A 22,051-nucleotide genomic window follows, 5' to 3' on the forward strand; every position below is an offset into this window, starting at 1 on the left:
TGTTGAAGGCAATTTTTGAGGCGTTGGCCACGACTGACCGACGGCACGATCGCCGAAAGGAGCTGTCGGCTACGCTGGATATTCCGGTAGCGGCCCGGCCCCAGCGGTGGCGGTCCTAGCAGGACGGCAACCTCTTTCGAGTCTCGGAGCTCGGAGGCCTTCGCTGCATCCTCCTCAGGCCCTGAGGCTCAGGGTGGCAGCCAGACATTGAAGCCAAAGCTGCACCGCTCGGTCGGTCGCTCTGACCTCGCGGTGGTCTTCGGCCGATTGAAGCAGCCGATGAAGACTCACGATAGACGCCCGCCTTCTCTTCTGGAGCAGCCACGACCAACTGGCGATTACCATGCCCCCCGCCGCGATCAATCAAGCGTCGATTCAACGCATGGCCAGCGTGTGCTAGTGGCGACTTGCGTGGCCGGCCAAGCGGAGCGGCGTGCCTCTCGGAGCGCTGCCACCAGGTAGCCATCTGGCCAGTCAACGGACACTGGCTCCACCGGGGGGACCAGGCGTCCGCCGCCGCTCGACGACTGCCGCGATTGAAGCGGGGGAGTCATCGAGATGGTGAGCTCTGCCTGCTGGACGAGGGCTTGCGGGCAAGCTGGCGTCTTATGCGGCGCCAATGGAGATCTTGTCTCGCCATTCCATTCCGACTATGCTGACACGCTTGGTGCAAGTGTGTGTACATTATAGCCCCGACCTGTCCGGCTTGGATGCTGCTCGAGGTCCTCGAGTCGAGGATACACTGATCTGGGCAGCCCAGACCGGTGAAACTTTGAAACTTTCGCGGAGACTTTGCCCCACCATGTATCCGTTCCTGAGCTCGGCGTCCGTATAACCAGCTGGATGTTCAGAAGGATGAAGGTTGAAGCACGCGTCAAGTCTAGCGCTGCGTTCTGCATCGTGCGTTGTGGCGGGCCTCTTCGTCTTGGCGTAGAGATACTATTGAGCCCGAAGCTTTACGATAGCTTGGGGGATGAAGGTAGGTAGGTATCTTCTTTTGGGTCTGCAAAAGCGCTCGTCTTATCCAGGGCTATCCAAATGCCTGTTGTCGGCGGAAGACCACCTCCTAAAAATTGTCCCTCGACATCGGCTTCTACGCGTGAGCACGCACGACGTCCGGGTGGTTGCACCCGCTGCGGACGCGGCTCCGTATTTCGTAGAATGCGGGCACCTGCTGCGACTTGTTCATGTAGGCATCTTTGTCTAGAAGGTTGGGGGTGGTTGAGTATCTGCCCCTCTTTGTGTTCCTTTCGCGAGAAAAAGGCTGACCACAAACATTGATTCAACTTCAATTTATCCTATACAATTTTGAAGTATAATTGATTGATAAATCATGATAAGTTGAAGTTGCATCAACATTATGCTCAGTGAGACTCAAAAGTGAAGATTGACTCGATAGAGAGAATATAATTGATTAACAGGATATAGTCTTGTCGTAGAGCTGGCTGCTGAGGGATCCATACAGGCGTAGCTACAGGGAGATCATCGGCGTCGATGCCTTCGGGGAAACCCAGACGGCGCAAAACTGTCTTTATATCGTCGCTGACGAAATGAAACTCGCCGATCGGTGATAGAAATGCTGGTAATGTTGCCGAAATGAGAAGCCCAAGCGAGGAATGTTAGGACTGACCACAGCGTCTGCCACAGTATCTGGACGGGCTCACACTCGAAGAAGCAATGAGAGGCGGTTTCGATAGCGCGGCAACCATCAGAAAGGAACCGCGCCCCCAGCGTTAGATTTCCAAAGTAGAGTCTCACATCGTTGGGCGCCTACCGCGGACTCGTATCCTAGAGATCTAGCGATGTGACCACCGTAGGCGGAGATGCAGCAGTGCGCGTCTCCGGGAGTAGGTAGCCGACTAAACCGCAACAAATTCAAATTCAAATTCATGGTGACATCGTGCACGGTAAGTAGAACCCGACGCATACACCTCCATGCTTTAATCCACCGCGCGACCTCACCCTCTGTACAGCCCAATGCTGTCACTGGGTGAGGTTTCGGTACGGGAAGGTTGACTCGATAGAATCAAGCCATACCTACCTGCTATCGACTTCACGCGATACATTGTTGCCAATACTACTCGGACTCGAAAATGTGTTTGTCTGGGAAAATCAGCCCATCGTCGGGGTCGGAAAGTGCCCAGGGACGGTCCCGTATAATGGAGACACCAGCGACCTGCTACCGTGAGACCAAGACAACTTCTCTAGGACCGATGAAAACCATGATTCGCTAGGGTGTTATAGTACGCAAGAATCGGTATTTGATCAGTAATTACGTATCAATATGCTTAGAGATAAGTCACAGGAGAAATTCGTAGCTGCGGTGATGTCACTATGTTCGCAATGACGAGATCAGCCGACGCACCTGGATCGAGCGCACCGGCTTAATACTGGATCTCTCCTTACTTTCCGTCGATCAGAGCCTCGTGAAGCAATGAAAAGGACAATCCCAAACAATCCGAAAATATTTTTAGGCCATTTTAGCTCCCCCTCGCTTGGACGCGGGAGCAAAGAGCTGCTCCAAGCGCTTGACATACTCAACGAAAGATACGACCAACTAGTTACACTTTGTATTGCGTGTGCGAACCATACCCGGCTTCGGGTCATGAGTCTCACTCATATCGAGTCGTACGCAGCATTTGCAATACATATATTTTGCGCAGATGGTTTGCTAGTAAGCCAGGTATATGTAATATCCACATTGGTGTTGCCGCTAACTCTTTCTCGTTGAAAGCTCTGCAGTAGCGGCGCTGTATCTACAGTTATCCTTTCAGGCATTTAACGCGAGACTGCGCTCTGGACTCCAGAGTCTGGAGACCCTTCACATCTTGGTCAGCGCGTGTAGACGAATCCGATTTCGTGGTTTGCACATCTGTCGACGATGCGATGGAAGTGTCCACGCAGACGGCTGTTCGACATCACTACATTGGTCGCGTTGTCGCGCTCGGAGTGCGCTTCCTGCAGCGCTTGCGCCAGCGCTGCAGACAGCGAGCAAGCCTCTTGCTTGTCCGCTTCCGTTCTCCTGAGCACCAGCGGGTGGGCTCACCTGGGTGGCTATGCGGTCGAGGTTACGGTCACTGTCTGCGTCGCTGTGCGCTTGTAGCATTTTGTGTTGTTTTCATGAAATGCGGATGTCCCTGGCGTTTGACTGCACAGGCACAGTGCCACTCGAAGTCCGCCGCGAACGAGGAGATGAGTGCGAAAACAACGCGGCCAATTTACGCGCGATAACCTGCAATATCCATACAGTACATGCATAGTAACCTACCATGAGGCAATAGCTCGCCCGTATCTACAAGACAAAGGACATGTAAAGCATTCAGCTACTACGAAATACGGAGCCGCATCCGCAGCGGGTGCAACCACCCGGACGTCGTGCGTGCTCACGCGTAGAAGCCGATGTCGAGGGACAATTTTTAGGAGGTGGTCTTCCGCCGACAACAGGCATTTGGATAGCCCTGGATAAGACGAGCGCTTTTGCAGACCCAAAAGAAGATACCTACCTACCTTCATCCCCCAAGCTATCGTAAAGCTTCGGGCTCAATAGTATCTCTACGCCAAGACGAAGAGGCCCGCCACAACGCACGATGCAGAACGCAGCGCTAGACTTGACGCGTGCTTCAACCTTCATCCTTCTGAACATCCAGCTGGTTATACGGACGCCGAGCTCAGGAACGGATACATGGTGGGGCAAAGTCTCCGCGAAAGTTTCAAAGTTTCACCGGTCTGGGCTGCCCAGATCAGTGTATCCTCGACTCGAGGACCTCGAGCAGCATCCAAGCCGGACAGGTCGGGGCTATAATGTACACACACTTGCACCAAGCGTGTCAGCATAGTCGGAATGGAATGGCGAGACAAGATCTCCATTGGCGCCGCATAAGACGCCAGCTTGCCCGCAAGCCCTCGTCCAGCAGGCAGAGCTCACCATCTCGATGACTCCCCCGCTTCAATCGCGGCAGTCGTCGAGCGGCGGCGGACGCCTGGTCCCCCCGGTGGAGCCAGTGTCCGTTGACTGGCCAGATGGCTACCTGGTGGCAGCGCTCCGAGAGGCACGCCGCTCCGCTTGGCCGGCCACGCAAGTCGCCACTAGCACACGCTGGCCATGCGTTGAATCGACGCTTGATTGATCGCGGCGGGGGGCATGGTAATCGCCAGTTGGTCGTGGCTGCTCCAGAAGAGAAGGCGGGCGTCTATCGTGAGTCTTCATCGGCTGCTTCAATCGGCCGAAGACCACCGCGAGGTCAGAGCGACCGACCGAGCGGTGCAGCTTTGGCTTCAATGTCTGGCTGCCACCCTGAGCCTCAGGGCCTGAGGAGGATGCAGCGAAGGCCTCCGAGCTCCGAGACTCGAAAGAGGTTGCCGTCCTGCTAGGACCGCCACCGCTGGGGCCGGGCCGCTACCGGAATATCCAGCGTAGCCGACAGCTCCTTTCGGCGATCGTGCCGTCGGTCAGTCGTGGCCAACGCCTCAAAAATTGCCTTCAACACGACGCGCGCAGCGGTGACTCGCTCTCTCGTGGTCCTCCCCGCCTGCCTCTGTCTCGCTCGCGGACAACGCTTCTGACCGCTGTTGACAGCACGTAGCGTCGCGACTCGGCGAGCGTTGTTCTTGCTCTTGCCGTCGGGCACCCATGCATCACGAGCGTGACCCAAAGCATGTAAAAGTCGCAGAGTGCATAAGACCCGTGTACGGTTCGCGTCGGCTCGCCAGCCTGCAAGGTAAGGTAGGTGGCCGTCGCGCGCGGCCTCTTCGGGGTGCGGGCCATCATTGACAGCATGGTGCCATCGTGTCCGTCTCCGCGACGGCCGGCCGTATGTGCCGCCGCAACAAACGGTCGAAGAGCGCCATGGGCCATCACGAATGTGGTAAGGCCGCGTCTCGGTAGTGTTGTCGAGCCGCTGGGGCTCCACTCGCGCCGCTGCAGCCTGCGCGACCAGCTGGAAGCTGTCATCCACCCGGAATCCCAGCTGATCCCCAAGTGACAAGAGCCCGGTTTGTGCGCGCTGGTTGCTTGACGGAGCTTGTGGATCGGATTCGCTGCCCCTGCCTTTCCTGTCTCCGCTGCCTGCTGTCGGCGCCTCCGCGAGAGAGAGCCACTGCCTTCTGGTCCGACCGCTCTCATGGCGCGGCTTGGCTGCGGGTCTCCCAGAGCAGCCTCATTATTCATTTGGTCGCCTAGCGGACAGACACACAGGACTCCACCTCCTACAGTATCATGTCCACGTTCTCCTCGATCCGCTCGTTCCCGATGCAGCCCCAGCAGTATCAGTGCCAGGGGTTCGGCGGCCTGCCGCACGCGGCCAGCTACTCGAGCCCGGCCATCAACCCGGCCCAGGAGCGCATGGCCCTGCCGCCTCTCAGCGTGCTGCCGTCGCGCGCAACGTTCGGCTACTCGCCCATGCACAACAAGTCCATGTCGGTCATGGTGGCCTCGCCGGCCGCGTCGTTCTCCATGCAGCCGGCCCAGTCGCCGTCCAAGAAGCGCGTGCGCGCGCTGCCCAACGCCTCCAAGTCCATCACGCTGGACATGCTGCGGCCGCACTTCGAGAAGCCGCTGGCCGAGGTGGCCAACATCTTCGGCATCTGCATGACGCTCATGAAGAAGATCTGCCGCAAGAACGGCGTGCCGCGCTGGCCGCACCGCCAGATCCGCGGCCTGCGCAAGAGCATCTGGTCCATCGAGAAGGCGCTGCGCTGCTGCGAGTCCGAGGCCCAGCGCCTGTCGTACAACGACCACCTCCAGAAGCAGCGATCGAAGCTGCTCACGATCCTCAAGGGCCCCGCCAGCCCGAGCAGCAAGGCCGCCTTCGAGCTCGTGTTGACCGAGCCGTGCTCGCCCATGGGCGAGATGGCCACCCCCACCGCGGCCGCCGAGAAGACCACGAGCCCCGCCGTGCACTTCCAGCTGCCGACGCCCACGGCGTACGCGCAGTCGCCGCGCAACGCGTACGCGAGCATGAGCCCGCAGCCGCAGATGGGCAACGTGTCGCCCAAGCTGCCGTCCATTGCGTCGCTGCTCATGAAGAACGAGGAGCAGCAGCGCCCCAACTTCAGCTACCAGTTCTAAGTGCGTCGCTCTCTGGTCAAGAGTGAATGGGTCAGTGTCCAAGTTTGTGGTCAAGGCGTGGATTAAATGTCGTGAAAGTGTTGTCAAGTAGCGTAGTGTTCGTAGCGTAGCTTTGTGTTAGGTGGACTGTAACAAGCAATGAAAGGGTCTATTTATCCCAAGCACTATTAGAACCCATCTTTCTCAAGTCCTAACTGTTGGAAGAAATGTTGCTGGACGTTCGACTACCACGTAAGTCGAGAAGAAAATCCTCTCGACTGTATGCAGTTCACAATCGAGTCTTTAGGAGTGCCGCCAAGATTACATGAATATGAAGAGGAGGGCTAAGGATAGTTGTTGCCTTTACATGTTGGAATCTATTACACGGTATCAACGAAAAACACCGGCACTGTTTACCATACTTTGGCCGCATGGGTATTGCAAAGCGTCCACAAGGTAGAGATCATTGCCACCGCTATACTGGCTGTATTTGCTACACAACTTCGCGCTAATTCGGCTGAAAACGAGGTGGGTAAAGATGTGGTAAGTACAACGGCTCGTTGCCGCATTATAATTTTGCTAAGTTGGCATTACGGTATCTCTTGCAACGAACATTGAGTTATCGAGTTACTTCAAAACATGATGAACCAAATGCAGTTGAGCTGCTTGGCGTCAGCTTTGAGCAAGCTATTCTGTGGTTCGAGCCCTGATCACAACGTGATACCGGCAAACATATCGCTGCACGAAAACATCATCCCAATCGAGGGCCGAGATTAAACTGCTTCTTCCACCCTTCATAGTCGAACTCCACTTCCCCTCGCAGCATTATGAGGGCGCTATCGTCCGGGCGAGTGAGTGCAACAAAGCCATTACGGGCAGTCCAAATCGTAATGGTGACGATACGACTCAGATAGAACGGTACCACACAAAATTTGGCCTGTCGACCGAGATATGTAAAGTCAAAGATAACTCGATCACGCAGCTCCATATTTCCCCAAGTCAACGCATCCAGAAGAATCACAACTTGAATCGAGACGTAGCTCACAATTCCATTGATAATGATCCAGTGCTTGTAGCGCAGTCGATGCTTCATGACTGGAGTTAGCGCGTCGCAGGCCAATATTGGGAAACCTATTGGGAAACCTAAGAGCAAACTCGAGGCCATACCGCACGTAGGTATCCAACTCCACCCGAACATATCGGCGACACACAGGCCCGCAGCAATAATTTGAAGCTCAAGGAACAAAAAGTGGAAAGACGCGAGGACGCGCTTGAGTAATTGGCGTTGAGAGCAGCATGTGTGAACTCCACAGTAAATGGCACTCGCTATCAGTCCACCTACGGCACTGACCGGAGCACCTGTAGCACTCCTCGGTAAAAAGATGGAGAGTGCGCCAAATACGCCTCCAATTGTGCCGCAGACATGTACAGCGATGAGTTGCCAGGCTGAAAGGGGTGTAAGCGCTCCAATTCGAGGCCACACGGTGTCGCGAGGGTCAACGCGAAAGGATTCCGCAGCTAGCACCATTTGCAATAGTGGACGTTTAGTATATCGGTTCATCTCCTGAGGCACAATGTGTCTCTCGGTGAATGACCAATGATTTCTTGCCGTTCGCACTTGATGCAGCGAAATACTGTCGGAAGTTGAAGGGAATTGGGTCCCTACAACATTTAACGCAATTTTGCATCTGTACCCCAGAGATTTCACCGATACTCGTTGCTTACTTTTCTGCTGCTTGAGGTGTCGGTATCGACGGTAAACATTCCGCAGCGAAAGCATCGTCATCGTTACGAGGGAGTTAACTAAAACGTCGTTAGTGGAAAGCGTTCTCCCTCCAGTTGTGATCAATTCGTAGTGCTGGACCCCATCGACAAGCTCCAGTGACAGCAACACCGTAAGCAGCACGTAAAATGTCCACTGCATGAACGCCACACCGACAATCATGCGCGAGTTGCGCAGGTAGGCTTCTTCTAGGAGCCAAAACGTAAAGTCTACCCAGCAAAACAGCACGAGAACCACCCGAGAATCATTGAGAACGGCGCAAAATGTCGTAGCCCACAATGTGTTGGCCGTCTCCAAGAACCAAAAGTCGAAGGTACAAACGAGAATCTTCATGTAACCAGTGCGCATGTGAGATAGTGCCAATACCAATCCGAGAATTTGCAGGAAGACGGATATCGGGGCAAGGATACATCCAACTGAGACCGGGGACGCGAAAGTCGCGATTCGAGCTGAAAGACCAACAATTCCCAGAATTCCCAGGAACGGGTTTAGGCGCGTAGCGATTCGGTTGAACTGCCTTAAGGCGCTTGGGCTCAACAAGACTGTCTTGACCATCGGTAGGGGGTCAAACGCGGGAAGAGTCCCGTTCCACGCAACAATCCGGTAGCAGCCATCGTCGGCATTGACCACGCGGCTTGAATCAAAGGGAAGGATCATGCTCAACCAGCTCAAAGTAGTTGCTGTGCTTGCTTCATTGAGCTATCGATGTATTTCTGGCCTGGTGGCCCGAGTGATCTGTCCAAAAGTAGGTGAACAGCTTATACCAAAATCAACATTTACCATAAGTCAAATATGACGTTTGCTATTGCGCCTTGGGTATAACGTCATCCTCTACAGAATCTTGACAGTTGAGGACTTGGCACGATAGCTTTTGCTCTGGAAACCCATGGGCAGATTGAAGAAAGGCCGTAGGCACGTTAAAACCTGCCTGTATTTGGACACTTCGAATATCCACGCCGGTAAAGGCAAGCAGAGACCCCAGTTCAGAAGGAGTTCGAAGTTATAATATGTGTAACCTTGAACAGCAAATAGTGCACATTTCAAGGGAACTTTGGTCGCCAACGACTATCAGACGGCAACGGTCAGATATTCATCGGACGAAGTGGGTTGCGGTGAACTTCAAGGGAGCTGCGGTGGACGCCAAGGTGTTAATGTTGACAGCTAAGGTCAATATTTGCTGGGAGCGATAGTACACGCAACAAGATGGCACTTGCACGGTTGCCGACCTGCGCTTCGATAAGGTTAGTAGTACTGGTATATACCGGACGGGTACGTACACGTTTTTACGCCAACCACCCTTGAACTCGGTAAGCTCCTTTTCCAGTGCAATCGCCTTCCCCTTTAGCGCGAGGATCTCATTCTTGGCCGCCAGCAGCTCCTGTTGGTTTTGCTGGTTTTGTTGGCCTTGTTGGTTTTGCTGGCTCTGTTGGGAAATCACGCCGTCGCTCTCCAGAAACGCTAGTGCCGTGTGGAACACGGCGTCATCGTCTTCCAAGAAGAGCGCGTCGCAGAACAAATCGTCGTGGTCATATATTGAGCTCTTCCTCTTCTTCCACGGAGACGACGTTGAGCAATGCAACGTTACAAGTCGGCTCATGATCCTCACGCCCAATGGACCAGCAAAAATCTATGTATTGTGAACGGTCTGCAGCGCTAAGGCTTCCGCCGCCTTAGTTCAGGATGAACTGGTTCAGCATCGCCAGCGCCTCGGCGGGCTTGTCCTCCGGGACCATGTGGCCCGCGCCCCGCACCGTCACGAACTTCATCGAACCAAAGTCATCGACAAAGCCCGCGATCTGGTCCGAGTCCGTCAAAGTCCACGCCGTCTTGTTGGCCGCGCGCGTCAGACCCAGCGACTGAACGGCCCACTGGCCGCTGATAAAGTCGCACGACATGTCCACGTCGCCATGGTAGACGATGCCTTCAACACCGCTCTCCACCAGCGACGACCACACCGGCGTCACCACTTCGTCGATGTCCATGGTGTACAAGAGCGCCTTGTTCGCGAGGATCGTGGCTGCCGCTTCGTCCGAGATGCCGGCGACGAGCGCGAGAGGAAATGTCGCCGACGTGTACTCCACTGCGGCACGAGCGGGTTCGCGTGCAGCGCGTCGCGCACCTCAGCAATGTTGAAGTACGAGTTGGGCTCGTCGAACGAGATGCACACGGCCAGCGTCATGCGGATCGGGCGGTTCACTTCCTGCGCCGCACCCTGCAGCTCGGCGAGTATCTCTCCGATGGAGCCGGACGACTGGCCGCTGACACAGTCGCTGTAGATGTCGTAGTTGTTGAGGTTGAGGCCCGAGATGGTGCTGTCGAAAGTCGACAGCGCGTCGTTGCACGAGGCCGTCAGGTTCGTCGGCAGTGCCTCGCCGGGACGGAGCTCCACCGGGCAGACGTTGGCGACGGCGAAATAGTCCTCAGGCGAGATCAGACCATGGTGGTACGCAAAGGCCGGCGCACTGAGCGTCGAGAACTCGTTGACGGCGTTGCCGACCGAGAACTTGGTCAGGTTGATGATCTCGCTCTCGTTTCTCGCGGCGCGGTTGCCCTCCACGATGCGCTGCGCCGCCAGCGGCACGTACACGCCCGCGTAGCTCTCGCCCATGATGATGAACTCGTTAGCGCGCAGCCACGGGAACTTGCCGAAGAACACCTGCAGCATGCTGTACAGATCTGCGCGTAGTCGCCCGAAGAGTAGATGCCACTGGCGTTGTACGTGTAGCCGACGCCAATAGGCGACTCGATGGCGACCAGGTTGGCGTTCAGGTTCCACGCATAGTCGTTCGTGCGCAGCGTCGTGCCGTCGTCGTTGATGAGCAGCGGGCCGAGCTCCGTGAACAAGCCCAGGAGGGAGCTGGCGCCGGGACCGCCGTTGAGCCACAGGATCACCGGGTCCGTCTCGGATGTGTTGCTCTGCGACTCGGCAAAAAAGTAGAAGCCTTCGCCGCCGTTGTCGATGTTGAGCGCGCCGGAGAAGAGTCGTGCCGTATAGTTGTCAGGGATGCCCGGGAGACCAGAGATGAGGTCGCCGGCGCCGGTGAAGCTGTCGTCACTGGAGCTGTTTGAGCTGCTCGAGCTATTGGCGCTCAGGTCGGTGGGGGAGCTGCTGGAGTTGAGGTCCGTAGCCTGCGCTCCGACGGCCAGAACGGTGAGGGCCGCGGCGATGCGCTTGAACATGGCGGAGTCCTCGCAGGTGGGTGCTCCGTGAGACGTAATGCAATGTGTTACGTTTTCGCGTTGCCACACTATGCCTCCGTGAGATGCAAATGGCGAAATGCATTGGTCCAGAGGCGATTTCGATGATGAGTCCCGGTGGACAGGGATCTCAGAACTGAGATCTACTTCTCTGGTCCACCGTGACCGTCCACGTGGACCACGATACACTGTACTGTAAACCGGTGGAACTTCTAATACCCGTCCCACCCGGGCCACTGCAGAGAAACATTGGACGTTTTCTAGTGAGTAATGGTTCCGTCGGTATGCAGCGCGGAGGAGCTGCTTCACTGGGCGGTTCCTGAAAACTCTGGCTGAACAACAGGCCAGGGTTGCTAGAAATCTCCACAGGCTAGCGAGGCTATTTACTTCACCGCTCACAGGAAGCCTCAACGCATACGAAACAATCCTATTAAAATATAACGAGAGCTATGCGTAGGCTGGGATAGCTAAAGGATTTTGTGTGAGGTAATGCCACGCGACAATTCTGGGAAAATTACGAAAAACAGCAATTTCCACTACATTGGGGGTCAAACGAAGTTTCATTAATGGGAGCTTATGCGATGACCATCAGCTCAGTCCGATAAGGGACGAGGAGAGCGGTGCCCCCAAATGGTCGTGCAATCAGCCCCACTAATGCAACGTCGAATCGCCCCGCGGACCTGTTACCATGTTTGCCGCCAGAGTAGCAACCGACTCCTTGCAGAGTCTGGTGTAGGTCTTGAACGCATCGGAAACCCAACGGCCGTGAAACTGGATCGTGAGTGCATCCGCCAGCTCGGTACATGTGGGTTGCTCCGCCCGCTCGTAGAAAATGGGAGCTGAAACAGCGTGGGTCTTCGCCAGCGCTGGTTGCCGCCCGCTTGATAGCTTCTGACACATCATCCGTCGCAATGCAGGCCGGTTTTCCGCAGCGGTCCAGGTACACTGCAGCCGGTATATCAGCGGGTAGGTGTTTCCGGACTTGGAGAAGGATCAAGGCACCAAACACGGGGCACAAGAATGGGTGTCCCGAGCGTGACAACATCCTCGTTGCAGGAGAGCCGCCTTGGTTTGTCTTGGAGCCGATCAGGCGCATACACACCGACTGTGCCTTCGATGGGGACAGGGTTGGCTGGCCTTCCGCATCCAGAACCGCGATGTCTTGAGCTCGAACAGCAAACCACATGAACGATCCGCCAGTAATTGCCACGATTTCCGACCGCCGAAGGAGGAAAAAGAACGCCAGGCACATGAACCCCCAGAGGGCTTGCTCGAAGGGCTCAGTCATTGAAAGGTTGCGGAAGCACACCTCGAGGAGTCCGATTGACACTGGTGCTTTCCGGCGCGGAGGTGAATCGAGACGGCTGATGCCCTTGAGCAGCATACGAATGTGCGGGTGTGCGATCGGGAAGTCATGGCCGGATGCCGCGAAGAAGTGCCGAACACCGATGAGCACGGCCATGATCGAGTCCCTGCGAATGGGACCCCCGGACCCGAAGGCATACCGAAAGACGTGGAGAATAAAATCCGAGATGTGCTGCACTTGAGCAGCGAGAGGCATGCCCAAAAGCGAGGGAGCAATGCCCTGGCGGGACGTCCAGGTCGTCCCTTTGTCAAGGCTCGGCGGTATTGCTCGAACGTGGGGTCGGCAACGGAGTGCGCTCGGAGATACTCTGCCAGATATCGATCAGACCTTGAATATCCACTGTCGGCGACACCTGCGACCATCCGGGAGTTAGTGACGAGAATTTGACCGCATACAATGGGTTAGCGGCAATGCGGGAGCCAGCGTCGGCGCGTTCGTTGTCAGAGCCGGCCACGTGCGACGCCGAAAACCGAAGCTGGAACGAAGTCTCCCACCAGCTAAGTAGCCGGATAATCACTTGAGCGCGTGAATTACAGGACGCGAGCTTGTTTTGCCATGCGACCGCAGAAGTGTTGTCGATGCGAAATTGAACGTGGCGTGGGCGATCGTTGCGCGAGGCACCGGAGCCCCACCGGCGTCCCCATGCGTGGACCGCGAAAGCGCACGAGAGCAGCTCCCGAAAGTTGATGACACGAGGCGGTCCCCAGAAAATTGCCGACGATGTGCCGTCACCTCTGTGACCTGGAGTTTGTATCGGATGCTGATTGGTGGATGACTTGGGTACGGCGCGGCTGTACCCGTGTGACATGGATGGCGACTGTGGGAGAGAAGTGATTTCTCGGGATGAATATCCAGCGTCTGAACGCAGATGGGCCCAACTGGCTGGAAGTGTGAATCCTGGGAGTGCACGCCCAGAATTTCAGAGAACACTCAGTCCAGCCGCGGACTTTCGCTTACGATGAGTGCCTAAAGTCTGGCGGAAAGTGTCTCTGGAGAATGTATCCCAGAGTACACCTCATCTTGCAGTGGCTCAGAGTGCCCCAGAGGATCAAATTACCCTGAGAATCAACCCACTACCACCGTGATCATGCGCAGGAGGCCGCTAAACCCGCTAAAAGTGTGGCTTTGTGGAGATGCACGCAGGCCTGCAATGTAGCAGACTTGTTACCCAGAGTGCTGCACGGAAACCCAGAGTGCCGCACGATGACCCAGAGTTCACCTCCCTGAGTACAGGTGACCCAGAGTTCCAAAGATGATTCTCTGGGTTTGGACCATAAATCCAGACTCTCTATACTGAACTTAAGTGTTTCCCGAGCCAACACCCAAGAATCCCCACAGTTCCCCAAGATTCCTCAGAATTCCCAGGATTTCAGAAGATGACCCTGAGTGTCACCTGGTTTTCAGGGATTCGAGTCAGTTCGAAGCCAGTCTGCAATCAAAATGATGCGTGACCTTGAAGAACCGTCATGGATGCACAGACTGGATACTTTTGAGGAGTCGAGAGGGAGTTCTGCACCATACTAAACCAAGTCTAAGGACCCACTATTGGCACTTTCGACGCCGTGCGACAATGGATTCGCAAGCCGATCGCAAGTTTGGACCGCTGATCCCAAGGTATACTCAAGACAAGACATTTTGACCCCAAGCATAGTGAACAGAAGCTATTTGCCCGAAGAAGAAGAAGAAGAGAGAGAGAGAGAGAGAGAGAGAGAGAGAGAGAGAGAGAGAGAGAGAGAGAGAGAGAGAGAGAGAGAGAGAGAGAGAGAGAGAGAGAGAGAGAAGTAGCTGATAAAAACCAAACAGAGTTCCTTTTACCCTGTACTGCGCAAGTGACTTCGGCCAAGCCTGCCGACGGAAATCCGGAGGACCCGAGACTACGACCGCGGGACGCTAAGGGCACATCAACGGCGAAGGACAGCCGTCTGTGTGGGCTCCATCAAAACTCAAGTCCAGTTAGGTGGTGACCAGCGACGGCCTTGAGCTTCCTAGGGTGATCCATCTATTCCATATCCTAGTTGGGTCACTTGCTGTGCTCGTCGTAGCCCATTTCATATCATTCCAGAGGGTATTCTGGGGTGCTAGGTAGTCGCCTCCAGGATTTTGTATTGACTGCTTGTGTGAAGGGAAAGGTAACTGACAGTGATTGTATTTTCCTCCTTTATTGGAGGTGGTGCGCGTTTGTGTGAGTCTCAGGGGAGCTAGGTCCCTGAATTTCAGACTCGAGTGAGCCTAGTGTGTGTGTGACCCACCGTCCAAGGGTCCAAAAGAATAAGTGACGGCTAGTTGTAGTGTTTGTATACTCTGTATTTGTTGGTTTTATCGAGCTAGGAGGGCATTGGGGTAAGGTGTCTTTTGAGTTCCAAGTCCCAGAGTTGACTGAAATCCTGGACCCTGAATTCGTGATATTCTGGGTTTCAAGGGATCTAATTCTCTGGGTTGCCTTTTGGTGTGGAGGTGCGTTCTGAAGTAGACGTGCGCTCCCGCACTTCTTCGAGGCTACATTTTCAACCGGTGGAGTGCCGTTCCGTCGAAGACAAACGAGCCGACAGGGATTACACAAGGTACCCACGCCAACCAAGGAGTGTGATTCTCAGGGTTTAAAGCTTTGCGGCTGCGAATCTCTGGGTATATCTTCTTGCTGTTGACTCTCAAGTCGTTTCTCTGGGTCTACCTCTTGGGAGCAGTCTTGGGCTGCGCTATACGAACCCCCCCCCCCCTGGGCGACAAAGGTTTCATCGGCCTCGCCTCATTGATATCGAAGCCGTTGGGCGTGCCATCCTTAAAAGCCGCAATCAAGGCACGCTCGCTGTCCGAGAACTGGTACGTGAGGGCCACTTGCGATGATACATCCAGCGCGCAGAGGCCATAATCGGACGCATCCATTTCGACTACAATATCGGGTACTGGGAGAGCATTGAAGTATTCCAGCGACACGCCGTTCAGGCGGGGAGTGTGGAGCACACACCACCATCATATCAGGTCTTGTTGCATGTCCGGCGTAATCGGGACACGCTGAAACCGCTGAAGATAACTTTCGTGTCGGCGCAGACGCTGGAGAAACGGCCGTGCAGCACGGATGCATGTTGCGACGCGCCGGAGGCTACCCATCAGCGACAGGTAGGCTTGCCTTGAAAGTGATGAAGCAGAGTACGCAGCCGCCACAATACTGCGTGCCTTGATTATCTTCTCCGTTGGTATCGAGACCGTTTCCGCCACCGTGTCGAACATGAGGCCCAGTACACGTTGGCGCGTGTTCCAGTCGGTGAACTTCTTAGTGTTGATAGCGTCAGCTCCCAGGACTGCTGCCATAGCGTACCGTAGGGACCGATCAACGTCCTCGCAGGAGGTGCCAATGTCCGCAGCCACATTGATGTGGTCGTCAACCCAGTGATAATTGAAGACACCACCCGGGTACTCGCCAGTCGTGTGTGAACCGTGCACGTAAGCGACAGCACCACCAGCAATCTCGTAGAAACCCGGTGATCCAGTCCAACCGAATGGCGCAGCGAGCTCGATCACGATGACATCGTCCTCCTCGATGTGGCCGCCGAAAAGATACACGCTGTTGCTGTGAATGCTGATGTTGCGGAAAGCAGACGCCACATCACCAGCCATCACACACACCCGGACCCTTGGGTGAGCGCGCTTGGACCTCAGGATTTCGGCCGCCACCGCGTCGCAGTGAGTGTACTCCGGCTTGGTGATGCTGTCCTGATCCGTGTAGTCGTTGATGGAAGTGCCTTCGAGGTATGACAGATCGTGGATCGTCCTACCCGACACGTTTGCGTCCTCATTGCCCTTGTTCACCACCCCGAAGGGGCTGATAATAATCTCGGGCCATTGCTTGAGTCGATCGCGGTCGAGTACGAGGCACCGCCCAGCATCCTGCTCCTTGCGAATGTTCTTGCGGAGCACATTAAGGCGATCTCGCGCCGACCCGTGATTTGGTGGCCGCTGTACCTGCCGTGGAGGTGTCTTGCTTAGCCGAACTTCAACGCCGCCCTGCACGATTCTCTGGAGCTCTTCCAGATGTGCGTAACTTTTGCATACTTCGTTCAGCACGCCTGGGACCAGGTTCTTGTTAGGACGGTAGTCATCAGCCGTCTGTCCGCGCACCAGCTCCACAAAGGCTGGTAGTATCATGCCCGACTGTCGTGCATATTCCGATAGCGCCTTTTGCAACGGGGTGTCCAGAAGGAACTCGGGTCCCGCCGCGCCTGGTCGCGACAGCGGATAATTGTCCGGCGGCAGTGCGATGCCATATTTTGCCATAGCTTGAGCCAGAGTAGCTCTCCGAGACATCCGCAGTATATCGCTCCGGGCACGGGCGTTCAGGTGCATGCCTGCAGCGGTCTTGACGCTGACGACGGGGCGCAGGTAGCTTGGCCGCGGCGTGATATCGTTGCGTAACTTGGCTTCTTCTAGAGGATGGCCCGTACTTCCTTGGTCCGGGGTACACGATGCCGACCCCGGCGAGCCGATTATCCGCGAGGCCGGCTGAGTCGCAGCGCTTCTCAACTCACTCCCACGTGGTAATGGACACCTAACATCTTGTGATATAGTGAGAGGTGACGCTCCACGTATATGGTTTAATTGGTGTACCGGCTGTATGGCCGGCACTGGCTGTATGGCCGTGGGTGACTGTATGGTCGACCCGGACTGTATAGTCAAAGGTAGCTGTATAGCTGTAGGTGGCTGTATGGCCGACCCGGACCGTAAGGTCAAAGTGCCAGCGCAAGCGGCGCTGGTTCCGCTGGTGCCCTTGTGGTTACCTGGTGAAGTCGGTGTTCCGGTGGTGGAAGAGGTCGGACGAAGGGCAAAACAGGTGCTCTCACGGAAAATTTTCCGCTCGCGCGCCGATCTCCCCCTTGTTGTTAGGAGCCGTGGGAGCCGAGGGGTCTGCATGCAGGCGTGACGTGACGGCGACATGGAGCTGAGCAAGCCCTTGCCCGTCCACCAGCGCACGCAGACGTTCCACCTCATCTTGCAGCTCTTGCAATTGCGCACGAACAGCAACGCCGTCCTGAGGGGCGATGTCGTCGGTCGCCACCGAGGCTTCGTTGGGGGTCGCAACAGTCGCCTCGAGCGCAGTGCCGGGCGAGAAGGAGGCCATGAAGGAGCTCAGGTCGAAGCCGCTGTCGGATCTCGGCGTCGGCACCGCACGTTTCGAGGTCGTCGCGGCCTTCGCTGGCTTCGTCTTCGCTGGAGTCGTAGTCTTACGCGGCTTCTTCGCAGGCGGCGCCGGCGCCTTGTCCTCCGGGTCGGAGTCGGAGTCGTGGCCGTCGTCGGCCACCGCTTTCCGTGGTGCCTCGCCGCCGGTCCCTGCCGTCGGCCGCTTGACCAGCTTCTTTTTGCCCTTGCGAGCTTCCGTGACGGCTTCACCGGAGACTACCTTCGACGTCGCCCGCTTGCTCGTGCGGAGCGGGGCGGGGTCGGACGTGCGCCTTGCAGGCGCCCTCGCCCATGGTTCGTCCGCGCCCGTGACGTCCACAACATCAGGAGGGGCTGAGTCCGCGGCAGCGACGGCAGTCGGGCGCTCGCTGTCCGACGGGGCCGTCTCGTTTCTGGGCGATGGCGAGCTGGGGAGGGGGGGCGCCGGCTTGGTCGGTGGTTCCACGGGTGATCATGTCGTAGTCTTGGGAGGTTAAGGACCCCCTTCTTGCTTGCTTGTTTTTTGGTCTTGATTCGAAGTGAGGGGAGAACGCCACGCGTCCATCGGTTGGACTGTGGGCGGTCAGGGTTACCGGTATAATACCGGTGTGTACCGGTATATCGAAAGTACTATTTTGAAGTGGAAAACACAATTCCCTGGTTCTACCATGGAATACAGCTTATCGTAGCTGTGGGTGCGTTCAATCCTCGTAATATATTTATTTTAGGGTCTGGCGGGTGGGGCTACTTTTTCGGCTTCAGTAATACCGGCTTCAGTTGCCGAGGTACCGCCTAATTAATCTGTGTTGGGCTGGCCACTGCACTCCCTCCGGGGTTACTGCTATCCCAGAATAACAGGGCTTCGTTGCCCCCCCCCCCCCAGAGTCTTCAACGAATGTCGGGCATGCTTGCAATAATTTGAGTGTCAAGCTTCTAAATTAAATGACCCCGAGTCTCGGATTTACTTGGCGCCCCGGGTGTGTACCCTCAGGGTCATTTAATTCACAGATAAATGTCCAGTCTCACAAATGAAAGCTGTTGCCTCTAAATCGGAGATCATGAGAAAGCACAATCCGAGGCAATTCTTTGAGCAAGAACAATCTGAGGCTATTCTTCGTTTTACCATAATATCGGTATTGTGGTTTATGTTTACGAAAAAAACTAGGGCTTCGCGAAGGCTGCGATAGCAATTTTACGGGGGCAGCTAGCTTTAAAGGCGTACGAGCGCAACCGAAGCTTAACTATATGTCGTCTCTCTTGCGAAGACAAGACAAAGGCTCCTTTAGTTGCTGGTGACGACGGCGGCGGAGAGGCGATGGTTTGTGTGGGCGCGAACGACTAAGGACCTGCGCGCGATGAGTGCGCGCGTGCCTCCTGCGGTGAGCGGGAGTGCGAGACGAGTCAAGATGGCGACGAAGAATCCAAGTGAAGTGAAGATCGGAAGACGACGGCGTGCAAGTGTTGAAGAAGCAACGCGGTGGCGCGCAATGCGTTCGTCAAGTCAAGAGATGACAAGGTCGACAAGATCCAGCTGCGATGTGCCGTGCAAGATTCTTAGCAGACTCGCGGCGGAGTGCTGCGAGAGCTGATTCAGTCCGGGATGATGTGGCGCTGTGCCAACGTCCTACCGCTGTGGTGGCAACCCACGACTGCTTCACGCTGTGTGGAGTTCGAGTTATGGTGTGGTGTTGAAAGGACTGTCTGCGAAGATGGAGTGATGTGTGCGCGGTACGGCTGGAGCGGCGACGTGCTGCGAGGAATTGTCGTGGGAGCCGCCAGACAAGCTTGGTGTGGCAGACGTTGTGTGATGGAGTCACTGAGGACACACACGCACGCGTCTTGCCCCAGTTGTCTAGCATTGGGGGCAGTGTTGCTAGTTGTTGTGCCTGCTCAGCGGCATCAACTTTCCTTTTGTCATGCTCGAGACCTTAAAACGAGTTTGTCAGCGCTCTATCAGACTCTTAGCACTACACGATTTTGCTACGATACCCTTGTCGAAGACTGAGGTCGTTCCAACCGAGATTAGCTACTCGCTATTGAAGGTGATCTTCGTTAAATACTCTAGCAAGTCCGAATAGCTTATCTCGGGGCGTAGGATTGATCTAATCGGTAGTTTGGCGCTATATCGGAAATTTCACAATAGACCTGGGAAAATGCTCAATGACTTCGCAACCACCCAGCACGCTGTACTTGTCGGTCAAACTGGACACTTCCGGCCTTACTTGGCGCCGGTCTCGACATCACCGGCAGTGGCGCCGAGTCCACTTGTGTACTTAAGTAGCCTGGTTAACTAACAAACGACATGCATGCATACAGTGGAGCTTGAAGAAGCAGTCGACAGTTGCCTGGTTAATTCAGCTCAATGAAGCCCAGCCTGCACGGCGTGCGTCTGCTGCTAGCCTGCCGCGAGCTTCGATGCGAAGAAGCGTGACCGCAAGCGTTGCGGTCCTCATCCGCAGCATGTTCCGCATCCGTCGCGACATCGAAGGAGTAGGTGCAGGAGGGGTGATAATGACGCGACAGTGTTTAGCATCTTAAATAAGTGAGTCTAAGTAGTCTACCCGAAGAGATTAAGCGACTTTGTGTGTGCTATGCACTCGATTAGAACCGAGTATAGTCGTAAAATACTGAGTGACTTCGGAAATATCAAATCTCCGTTGTTTTGTTGCTTTCCCCACCATTTCACTTTGCAACGAGACAAATCACTGAGTGGGCACAAATACAACAACGAATTTCGCAATAGATCACCTACTCGGTTTGAGTTCTACGGTACTGTAAACCGGTGGAACTTCTAATACCCGTCCCACCCGGGCCACTGCAGAGAAACATTGGACGTTTTCTAGTGAGTAATGGTTCCGTCGGTATGCAGCTGTCATGGTATCATCAAGGACTGCTAGCAGATCGTACTCATCCTAGCTTGAACGCGAAGGCTATCAAGTTGAACACGGCAATTAGTAGCGGATAGAGTTCGTCAGCTGTGATCTACTTTCGGCTTTGTGAGTTGACGTTCAAGTGCAAGTTGAGGATGCCATCCTGCATGTTAACATTGCATGTTTGTACGAAGAGTTACTGAGTGAGTTGTGTAGGCTAGCTAGAAGAAAACTAGTTAGGGAAACACGTCTAATTCAATCAGATCTCAATTTACCTGTTCAAGAACAACTAGTGCTGACTGCAACGTCGACGGCATCTTGCCCGAGTGCTTCAGCTACTACTACCCTCTGCTCAAGTGCTACCATACCCATAGCGTGACGACGCTATTGTGACAGCAGCGCGGAACGGACGTGCGTTGTAAGTAGTAGATACAAAATCTGGCGATGCACCAACGACAAACGACACCAAATTATGTAGACCCAGTACTTCTTACCGCCGTCGAACGAGCACAGGGGCTTACGACATTTTTTCCTATTATGCTGAGCAGCAACTTGCGTACCAGCGGCGGTGCTAAACTATTGCAATCAACACTCACCATTTACTCACCGCGATTAAACCCGAGTGGAGCTTTGGGCTCTTGGATAGACTCAGCAGGCGAGGGGTTCGCGAGCGAACGTATGTGTCATCAACTTGAAATTTCAAGTTGTGAACCTCAGGTGAACCTCAGCAGTAACTCGATAGTATTATTGGGGGCGTGGATGAGTTACTGGTTACTATAGTGATAGTACAATCAGAAAGTGCCAAGTTACTGGTTACTATAGTAGAAGTATTAGTACTATAGTACTATATTCTACTGGCCTCGCGAATTACTACCAAGCCCTGGTTGCAACATTTCATCCAGTTGACAAATGAAACAATTGGCGGGAACCCGAGTTCTCGCGATTTGGTCGGTATCATTTGCNNNANCTCGGGTTNCCGCAAATGATACCGACCAAATCGCGAATTGTTTATTTAATTTTTGGCCTCCATATTGGTACCCTCGGGGCAAGTTAAACCCTCATATCTAAGTGCTGTCGATGAAGGACTACCCTCAAAATATGCCACAGGTACTGAATAGACCCAAATAACATACCTTTCCATGTCCAAGTTTATCTTTCATGAGCAGGAGGATAGCGATGAGACCGGGAAGCACTGTACCGCTGCACCAGGCAAGCGACTGGATTTTCGTGGAGAGACACAGGACGAGGGCGAAGGTAAATTAACCTTCCGTTCCCCTACTGAGCTTCAGCTGCGTTCTATGTAGGTCATAGACCAACACTTCAATGCATTTGCTCATACATGTGTACCGGTAGTTTTGGGGGATCCGGGGTCCCGATGGGTACCCGGGTTCCCGCCAATTGTTCCAAATAGAGGAAATCAATCGGTCATGGTACAGTTTATTGCGGTGGTTATGTAGTTTCGGTCGCTGGAGGTTCTAGGCAGCTCTGCCTGCATCCACCATGGACCAGTGCGTATGTCTACGCGAAGTTAGCTTCCGTAGCTGCAAGCTCAGTAGATGAGCCTGCAATAAAATAGGGGTTGGAAGAGCCAAAGCAACCAGGAGAGTCGACGCTCCCGGTCGCGCATCGTCTTCCGT

At 54.9% G+C, this 22,051-nt stretch overlaps 6 protein-coding genes across 6 annotated transcripts; 2 read left to right on the forward strand and 4 right to left on the reverse strand.

The window, feature by feature from the left end:
* Positions 1–115: 115 nt before the first annotated feature.
* Positions 116–466, reverse strand: PHYSODRAFT_304112 (hypothetical protein; the record flags this gene model as incomplete). Its single annotated transcript, XM_009534532.1, has 1 exon — positions 116–466. The coding sequence occupies one exon, from the start codon at positions 464–466 to the stop codon at positions 116–118; it is 351 nt and encodes a 116-aa protein (XP_009532827.1).
* Positions 467–4,020: 3,554 nt separating this feature from the next.
* PHYSODRAFT_304113 (hypothetical protein) lies at positions 4,021–4,371 on the forward strand (the record flags this gene model as incomplete). Its single annotated transcript, XM_009534533.1, has 1 exon — positions 4,021–4,371. The coding sequence occupies one exon, from the start codon at positions 4,021–4,023 to the stop codon at positions 4,369–4,371; it is 351 nt and encodes a 116-aa protein (XP_009532828.1).
* An 844-nt stretch (positions 4,372–5,215) lies between these two features.
* PHYSODRAFT_517628 (hypothetical protein) lies at positions 5,216–6,067 on the forward strand (the record flags this gene model as incomplete). Its single annotated transcript, XM_009534534.1, has 2 exons — positions 5,216–5,893; positions 5,969–6,067. 2 exons carry the CDS (start codon positions 5,216–5,218, stop codon positions 6,065–6,067), a joined length of 777 nt encoding a protein of 258 aa, XP_009532829.1.
* A 730-nt stretch (positions 6,068–6,797) lies between these two features.
* On the reverse strand, positions 6,798–8,384 carry PHYSODRAFT_515963 (hypothetical protein; the record flags this gene model as incomplete). Its single annotated transcript, XM_009534535.1, has 2 exons — positions 6,798–7,610; positions 7,755–8,384. The coding sequence occupies 2 exons, from the start codon at positions 8,382–8,384 to the stop codon at positions 6,798–6,800; spliced, it is 1,443 nt and encodes a 480-aa protein (XP_009532830.1).
* A 1,115-nt stretch (positions 8,385–9,499) lies between these two features.
* Positions 9,500–11,009, reverse strand: PHYSODRAFT_317545 (hypothetical protein; the record flags this gene model as incomplete). The annotated part of the gene is made up of 3 exons (XM_009534536.1): positions 9,500–9,846; positions 9,906–10,505; positions 10,538–11,009. The coding sequence occupies 3 exons, from the start codon at positions 11,007–11,009 to the stop codon at positions 9,500–9,502; spliced, it is 1,419 nt and encodes a 472-aa protein (XP_009532831.1).
* Positions 11,010–15,363: 4,354 nt separating this feature from the next.
* PHYSODRAFT_517512 (hypothetical protein) lies at positions 15,364–16,536 on the reverse strand (the record flags this gene model as incomplete). Its single annotated transcript, XM_009534537.1, has 1 exon — positions 15,364–16,536. The coding sequence occupies one exon, from the start codon at positions 16,534–16,536 to the stop codon at positions 15,364–15,366; it is 1,173 nt and encodes a 390-aa protein (XP_009532832.1).
* Between the last annotated feature and the right edge of the window lie 5,515 nt (positions 16,537–22,051).

Source organism: Phytophthora sojae (assembly GCF_000149755.1).
Source record: "Phytophthora sojae unplaced genomic scaffold PHYSOscaffold_7, whole genome shotgun sequence".
Taxonomy (NCBI): Eukaryota; Oomycota; class Peronosporomycetes; order Peronosporales; family Peronosporaceae; genus Phytophthora; species Phytophthora sojae.